At 37.4% G+C, this 9,325-nt stretch overlaps 1 protein-coding gene across 1 annotated transcript; it reads right to left on the reverse strand.

Annotated features, from left to right (window-relative positions):
- Positions 1-693: 693 nt before the first annotated feature.
- On the reverse strand, positions 694-1,482 carry olig1 (oligodendrocyte transcription factor 1). Its single transcript, XM_030125308.1, has one exon. The coding sequence runs from the start codon at positions 1,480-1,482 to the stop codon at positions 694-696; it is 789 nt and encodes a 262-aa protein (XP_029981168.1).
- Positions 1,483-9,325: the final 7,843 nt, after the last annotated feature.

A 9,325-nucleotide genomic window follows, 5' to 3' on the forward strand; every position in this document is an offset into this window, starting at 1 on the left:
AATCTTATCAAGATAATTTTCATTTGTTCCATTGCTTAATTCAAGATATTTTTTTTTTTTTTTTGCTTAATTCAAGCCAATGAAACAAGTGAAAATTATCTTGGTAAGATTTCTTGAAATAAGATTTTCAAGATCTATTGTCTAAAAATAAGTTCTTATATCTCACTGAAAAGTTACACTTTAGGTGATTATGTCTTATTTTAAGTGTGATAAGATATTTTGACAATAAATGAGAAAAATACACTTGGTAAGATTTTGATTTTTGCAGTTCACTTCCCAGTGAGCTCTTCCTCATCAGTAAAAAAAGAATAATAATAATGACATGGACAGACAAAACATTCATATTTCATATCTACATCACATTAACACACTGTCAGAAATATGACATATTTAGAGCCCTTTATTTGGGCCCTTTGGAGAGTGAAAAATGTTCCAACAGACAAACTCCAGCACTTTAGTGAAATGCACCATGTTCATAGTAAACAGGAGATAATAGATCTTCATCAATAATCTGGCTCTTTAAATACAGAATAGATTAATAATGTTTAGGAAGATAATCACAAGTAACTGCAGTGAACTATGATCATTTGTTAAAGATGTTAGAAAAATAACAATTCATAGAAAAATGTTGCATACATGTAACAGTCATCGAGTCTTCGGTGGTTGTTTTTATCCATAAAACTCTTCAAGGTGTCACTTTGGAAATCTGGGAGCTGGAGTGGAATGGCTGAATCTGGGCAGTCTGCACACTCCACAGGGGCACAGTGGACCCCCAGAGGCCCCTGCAGAGCTCCACTGCACTGGAGCCAGCAAGGCCTCCATGGGGCCCGGAGACAGCAGGGGACATTTAGCAACAGAGGACGATGAAGAGGAGGACGAAGAAGAGGGTGATGAGGTGGATGAGGAGGAGGGGGCTGACCTGAGGAAGGATTCCTGGGTGAGGAGGAGCTGACTGGGGCTGGAGATGAGGGGCCAACCTCCTGCGAGAAGGAGCCGAGGCACCGGCCCCGAGTTCACTCCCACCCCCACGCTCACCTCCCCCAGCAGCCGTCGCATCTCCTGCAGAGACGAGCCCAGGAGGAGGATGTAGTTTCTGGCCAGGACTAGGGTGGATATCTTGGAGAGCCTTCGACCTGGAGGAGCACCGGGCTGATGGGACTGAGATGAGGAAGAGGATGGAGAGGAGGCGTACGGTACCATGACTTCCCTGAGGGCGTCCATGGCGATGTTCAGGTCCTGCATCCTCTTTCTCTCCCGGCTGTTGATCTTCCTCCTGAGCTCCTGCTGCTCCTCTGGGCTCAGCTCCCTCTGAGGTTTGGTTGATCTTTGGGCGCCCTGAAGGCCAAGCATGGGTGCAGGGTTTAGACGGGAGCCCAGGTTGAACCCTGGAGGGCAGCGGGGTAAGTCCTGGACAGACCCGGGGACACACAGAGGTAGAGACGGGTCCTGGGCTTGGATCACCGGGTTCGACAGCACATTCATAGTCTAGCAGAGGTCTTCAGCCGGGTCGTGTACTGAAGTTCTACAAAAGTCCTTCAGCACAAAATGAGATCAACTTTGAAGGAAAATTCTCCAAAAATCAGATCTTCATACTTCCACCTGTTGATCTTCCTCCTGTTTGAACGTCAGCTGCCATCCAAAACAACCTTCACCAAAGTCACCACAGGTTTGGACGTTTGGCGTCAGGATTTGTCTTTACCGCCGGCTGCACAAGCGAGTCACTGAGAGCCTCTTAACGTGGCAGCTCAGTTTTATCTCATTTCCACAGCTGCGTCTGTGGAGCATGACAGCTCACACAGAGGAAAAGTGAGCTAAATGCCCCCTCGCAGACCCCCACCCCAACTCAACTCCTCCCTGAGAGATGATGTGCTCTTTAGAAACACACAGTAGCATTAGACCTATACACCTTGTAATTGGCTCCAGAGCTAAATATACTAGATTGTAGAGAAAAAAAAAACACCATTTCAATCAATATTATTTTGTTTTCCATGTAATTTAGTGTCTTGCTGTTAGTTTATTTTTCCAAAAATTTGGGAATTAATATCATAAAATTAAATTAATATTATATGGCATCTTTTACTTGTTTGGTTTTTTGGAGAAATTATCCATTGTTTAAGGCACACCAAGGAAAGATGATGGTAAGCTTCTCTGTTATTTTAAATGAAAGAAATTTTTGTTTTAGTGGGGAACATAACCTTGATAATTTGGGTACATGCAGCAAATAATGTGTTGTGAAGCATCATTTACAAAAACAGGATATAAATGGATTAATTTTCATGTAACAATCAAGTTATAGCTTGTTTTTTTTAAAAAAATCATGGGAAGGAATGCTTCTAGGACCCAAAAAAGAATTTGTTCAAGGCGCTCTTTGGAAAAAGGATTTCATTAAAGGTTTTTTAAAGTCTATATATGACCATGCCATGAGAATAAAGGCCATTTAATGCTTAAAGAGAGTGCCTTAGAGTTTTCTTTCTGTTTGTCATCTACTTTATAGCTAGTTTTATTGAGCTAAGACTTAAGATTTTGTGCCTGATCCTAACGTTTCCCATATTGTTTTAATTTAGGCTGAAAAATGCAACCTCTTGGGAAAAAAACATCTTCATGCTTCTGGACCAAAAACACAAAATGTCAATTTCAACATTAATAAATACACACGTATCAATGTCAGTGGCAGTGTTTTAACTGCTCGTGAGGCTGTTTTGAGGAAAAATAATGAGACGATTTCCTTTTTTTTTTTCTTTCTCACAATAGAGTCCTGGATTCTGAAAACATATCAGACCTTTTACCAACAACTCACACTGAGATTATATATGAAGAAATAGAAAATGGCAACATTGTATTCTGTTTTTTAACTGAAAAGGATTTATGGCTTTAGTCATCTTTAGTTCTTTAGTGTGCACGTAAACAGTTTTACAAGTGGCAGGTTAAATTTTCAGTTTTTCAACCTCTGAGACATTTTCCCATCAGTGTTAGATGAGAATGAACATGCTAACAGGCTAAACTGAGTTCATGGTGAGCATGTGCAGCTGGTACAGTACCTGACAGTGACAACATTTGAGTAACATACTTTTTTATCCAATAACCCACAATGAAACAGCTTAATGCCATGTGCCACAACAGCCTTTTAACAACTTTGAAGCCATTAGCTTTGTTGTGTGACCGAGAGCAGGTATTAGTGGTATTAGCACGGGCATTAATCGTGTCAGAGAGCAGTTTTGGCAGACGGTGAATGGATGCATCATTATGTGCTGGTAGTTAATTGATGGCGTTGAGGTGGAGGTTATTGTTGCTCAGTTTGGAGCGCCTATCCAAATTGGCTGACAGAGAACTGGGCACTGTTCCAGCCTGGCAGACAACAGGCCAATTGACTCCAACCACAGGTGAAGCTGGCTTAGGGCACCGAGCAAGCCTGGAAACCTCAAATGTGCCATTTATGACCACAAAAACAAAAAAAAAAGACTCACTCTGCTGCACAGTGCACTCCCTCCTCCTTGTAAAGCCCATCTGAGTGGGAGAGAAAAGGGAGGCAGGGGGATGAGGGGAAGGACAGCAATGTTACAAACAGAAAGCAAGTTGTTAATGATGAAAGCAGAAGGAGATACAGAGGAGGAAGGCCCTTTCTTTCTGCCCCAGCCGCTCTTCTCTTGTCCCTCAACAAGTGAAAGATGTGCGTGGGGGTGCGTTCCCTTCCCCTCAGGCAGTCCGGTTGCGTCCGGCTGGTGCTGTGATTGAAGCTGAATGGACGGCTGCAGACGGACAGGAAAGGGAGGGCCCCATGAACAGGGCCAGGCGGATGGCCCTCGCACCTGCAGGACAACAGAGTGCAGGCAGCCACCATGAATGTGAGCGTGTGTGTGTGTATATGTGTGTGTATATCTGTGTGTGTGTGTGTGTGTGTGTGTGTGTGTGTGTGTGTGTTTGTGTGCGTGCCTGCCTGTGAGCTCAATTTGATTTCTAGTGCCCGTGCAACAATGAGAGGTAATAAACTGAGTAATGAAAGAAAACCAGTCGCAGTGGTTTCGACTGTATTGGGATCCGGTTTCTATGTCAAGAGAAAAAAAGGACACCTGCAAGGAGCAACGCATACAGAAGTCAGAAAAAGAGGAGAAAGAAAGAAGCTGGTGTCTAGCAGAAAAAGTGCACCTCCCCCCCTTTTTTTCTCCCCCACTTATGGGGAAAGAAAAGTGAGCTTGATTTGGGGCTGCAGCCCAGCATATCCGCCTTCCAGCTTCCAGGATCCTTTTGATGAGGCTGGACCAGGGCAGGAGCACCGGTGGCGTCAGGGCAAGGCGAAGACTAGTGTCTTTATGGTGGAAGGAGTACTGTCCATCTGGGTAAGGGCATCCCAGTGGGTCTGCACCTGGGAGCTAAATGCCTCGTCTGTGTGGAGTCATTTCCTGGAGCTGTCACACAGGAAGACACCTCTGCCAAACGCCTGGGTCAATTTGTCCTCAAATACAGGATGAAAAATATACCCAAAGTGATACCATGGGAAGCCTCTTATTCCATCGAATGTGTGTTTGTTTTCTTTCTTTCTTTTTTTTTTTTTTTTTTTAATATAAGTGACTTCTACATACAATTATTATAACCTAAACATCTGAAGATAAAAAAAAATGAAGTAAAAAACAGATTTAAAACCAAAAATACTTGAATTTTTTTTTTAAATTTCTCGTGTTTTTTTCATTGATGTGAGTTTAAAGAAGCTGGAGCCTGTATTTATTCTTATTTAGTCTCCCAGAAAGATCATGGTCAAGCTCTCAGAGGAATTTTCTGCAGTTTATGCATTGAATTAAATGAGTTTCTCATAGTTAAAACAAAACAGTGAAAACCATTTAACATAAACAAGAGTTACTTCACTGAGTATTTTCATTTGATACTACTTTATACTGCAACTGCACATTTAACTGTACAATATTTAACTGAAGGGTTTAATTTAGAGTTTTCAGACTTTACGATTATTTACTTAAAGGACAGTTGTAGAAAAATTAGTACCTATTTGCTTTTATATAATTACAATTACAGTTCATTAAAGTGCACTGAAAGTACATACTGGTTGCAAATCTTTTCTTCAGACAACAGAGGTATTTAGAAATATTAGTTGTAAAGTCTCAAAAAATGTTAAAGTTGAAATGAAATATTTGAGATTTGTTTTATATAAACTGAATACTGTTCATAGTAATGTAACAATTGCAAATTAAGTCAATTATTTGCACTTAACATCTTACTTCTGTGACAGTATTTTGTATCTTGCACAATCAGTCAGTCTTTATTTTTTGCACTTTGATACACTTACTCACTTCATTTTATTTTACCTATTTATTTTCCTTGCTTAGTGTACGGTTTATTTCCTTTGTTCCATTTTAGTTTAGTTTAACTGTTTACGTTAGTCGTGTGAAGGGAACACAGAAAGTCAGAATTTCATTGCTCAGTACTGCTGTGTATATGACACTAAACTTCTTGATTCTTGAATTAATTCCTTTCTTTCAATATTCTTGGTAGATTTTGCAGATGCTTTTAAAACGTAATACTTTTACCGTAAGTGATCCTATTTACAGTCAAGTATTAGTGCTTTTATTGCAGTAAAGAAGTTGAAACCTTGTCTACAACTTTGACACCAAGATGGACAGTAGAATTTTTATTAATCGAACCTATTTTAGAAGTTGATAAAGTCAGTCATGAGTCTGTGGTTTATATTTCACATGGACTGACCCTCAGACTATTGGATTTCAATGTGATGAAAGAGAGTTACTGACTTTAGTATGAAGAATTGTACATTTAAAACAGCAGCTGTCTGATGGATGAAGTGGGCATCTCTAATCAATGATTTAATTACATTTAAGGTTCAAGGTTCACTTTATTGTCATTACATGTAGTGTATACATGCTCATGTACATGTACTCAGGTCCAGCAATGTACATGGTAAAATTCTATAAAATGAATCCTATATTAAAGATAATAACTGACTCACACTCTAATGAATATGTTATAGTTAAAAAATATGGACCTCATATTTTTGTGCCTGTATTAATGCACACATGCTTTTTCCAGTGATGTATTTGTTATACTGTAGATCTTGTCATGTTTAAGCAATAAGCATTTGAAATAGATGTGTGTTTAATGCCATATAAATCAGAAAATGTAATTTGTTTTTGAAAAATATTTAGTTATCACAACTGTACAAATGAAATAAGAAATAAATACCAACATTAACCCATAAAGACCCGTGCTAATGTAAAAAGAATTTTTCTCTCTATTTCACCGTTTTTCTAAGTGATTTTTCACTATTTATTATAATATTATCCTCTGTATTTTGCATTTTTCAGTGTAAATCATGTATTTTTTCCCACATTAAATTCACTGATCATGTAGATGTTCATTAAAGCTCAGAGAAAATTCAAAGGTTATATCAAAACAGAGAAAAACTAGGAGTAAGTGACTTTTTCCAACAACATATATCATTTATTGAACATAAAAAGAAGTGTGTCCATCCACTGTCATTGATTCAACTCCATGGGTTTTACTGGTAAATCAGTGTTGTAGACGATGATAGTGTTTCCATGGTAACTACGGAGCCTCTGAACATCCAAATGGGTCATATCTGATGACCATGAAAAGATGACAAACTGTATTTTACACTAATTATTTACATGGATTGATCGAATGGGTAGATCAACAGGTATTAAATGTTTTAGATCAGTAGATGATTTTGGTCCTCGGTGGCTGTTTGGGTCTTTATAGATTAAAGAACAGATGTGCTTCAATGTGGGGGTACACCACGGTCTGAGATGAATTCTGAAGTTTTCATCAAGCTATAATGTGGTAAATATGCAACAACTGCATACTTATTCATGTAATGTTTCTTTTACTTATCATATTAATACTATTTGCCTAGTACGTGTTGTATAGATTGCTATTCTAATTATGTTTCAATATGTATTTTTGTGTGTGTGTGTGTGTGTGTGTGTGTGTGTGTGTGTGTGTGTATATATATATATATATATATATATATGTATACACTTTTTTTGTAATAATGATCTTTTCACTGTATTTGTGTAACTTGTCTGATGGAAATGTAGTGGAAACCAACATATACTTGGTTAAAGTACTTTTAGTAGCTTACAAAAAGCTATTACAAGGAACTGGGGAAAGACAGAACCCCCAACAAAGGACCAATGGATCACAATTATTGAAGGAATATATACAATGGAAAAAAATAACTAAGCACAAATGGACAAAAAATTGAATAAATGGACTGATTACAGAACCTGGAATGGTAGAAGGACAGAATAATGTGAATGTAAGGTCATGTAGTGTACCCAAGCAAGGTTTGTTTGTTTGCTTTTTGTTGTTTTAGCTGATTATGTGTTTATAAAACTTCAATGAAAACTTGAGTGGGAAAAAAAAAGATAATTTCTTTCCTGCTACTTTTTCTTATACTTATACACAACAGTTTTAATCTCAATCGTGCATCTTTTACAGAGAATACAGTCATATTGTACCTCAGAAGAACTCCTGAAATGTTCATGTATCTGTCATGAATACCTCAAACATAATGGCCTCTTTTTCTTTACCACTTATTTTTACAGAAAAATCAGCGTCACATCTTTTTTCAATGCTCCAACATCTCAAAAACCAATGATGATATCAGGCTGAAAGTTTGTTTGTTGTTTCCTATGACTACAAACATTAGTTTTTGAAAGTACTGAACAAATCAGATATTAGAATAAGAAGTTTTTTCTTGAATCTGGTGATGTGAGGTGGAATTACCTCAGAGAAGAACTTCTCTCATTCCTTTGAAATTTTCAGATCCATGATGTTTTGGGAGATCATACAGTTGCGGAAAAAAATGATTAGATTATCAAAAGTCATCAGAAACAATGGTTATGCAATCAAGTACTAACTCCTGTGTGTATCATGTGACTAAAACAAGCAGAAAAGAAAACATGGAATGCCTAAAAGCACTGTTTTTGGCAGTACAATGCCATAGATATTGATGTAAGAACTTCAGTGATTTTGGTTATTATCAAGAAACATGGAAAATGGCTAGATATCAGCTCTGAAACTCAACTCTTATGAGCTATTTTTGTTGTTATCATTATATTTGTCCACACAAATGTACCTTTAGTTGTACCAAACATTAAAATGAACAAAAAACTGAAGAAAACAAGGGTGGTCTAATCATTTTTTCTGTGACTATATGTGTTTTCAGATGGGTGGGCGGGGTTAAATGTGTGACTGACAGCTTCAGTTACCAACTGTTATATCTACTGCGCTACAGAAGCAACATGGTAGCTCCTACTAACATAAAATTCAGGATTTACTTTTCCATGTGGCAGCATCATATATCTTTAGATGTATTTAGTCTCTTGATTTGGACCATGAACTGAAGAAAGAAGAGTTTTTTTGTGCCCTGATTTTTTCCTCCTACATTTTTAAATCATCACTTATAACCAGCCTGATCAGTAGACAAAGAGATAGTTTGACCAATCATTTTAGACCAAAGACATTCTGCTGACACTTCAATCAATCAACCAATCAATCAGTCAATCAATTACAAAATTATTACAAATAGTTAAAATCGACAGTCCATTTACAAAATACATTTTGTAACAGGACACCCCAGAAGCAGTCCTTAGCTTATAAATGGGGGCCCTTAAACATGTGATAAGAGACACAATTTATATTATAATCTTTAAAAAATTTAAATGTTCTAAATAACTACAAACATATTTTAAAGTATTTGTCTATCTAACTAACAATGTTTCATTTTATTTCCTTTTCCTGTGTTCTATTATAGTCAGCATATTCCAGTATTCTAGTCAGATATGGGGCTTTATCCACACAAAGAGCTTATATGATTTGTATATCAGCCATGCGGGGTTTTAGGTCAGGCATATTTTTGAAGTAGCTCTGTTTGTTTATGTTTCCTTTTTTTTTGTTTTGGGTCATTAAGCATTACAGAGCATTAAAGAAGTTCAATGAGTTGTCTGATTGAGGGTTTTGTTACTCATTTGAAGGCATGCTTGTCGGCCTCATGGGACACAGTATCATGTCATTTATGTGCCAGGATGCAAGTAGAGCTAAAATGATTAATCACTTAATCAAATCCAATTTATTTAAAAATTATTGTTATAATTTTCTTAAATTGAAGGTTTGTTTCCTTAATTTCACTGCTGTTAAACATTGGTTCCTCTGTTGTGTTTCACACGGACAATTATTAGGATGCGCATGACACAAGGATCAACACAAAAAACAGAACAAAAAGGTCTATATGCTCACTTTTCTACATTGTAACCATCACTTAGGCATCCACAGAAATATTAAA

The sequence above is a fragment of the Sphaeramia orbicularis genome, chromosome 21, assembly GCF_902148855.1.
Source record: "Sphaeramia orbicularis chromosome 21, fSphaOr1.1, whole genome shotgun sequence".
NCBI classification, from domain to species: Eukaryota; Metazoa; Chordata; class Actinopteri; order Kurtiformes; family Apogonidae; genus Sphaeramia; species Sphaeramia orbicularis.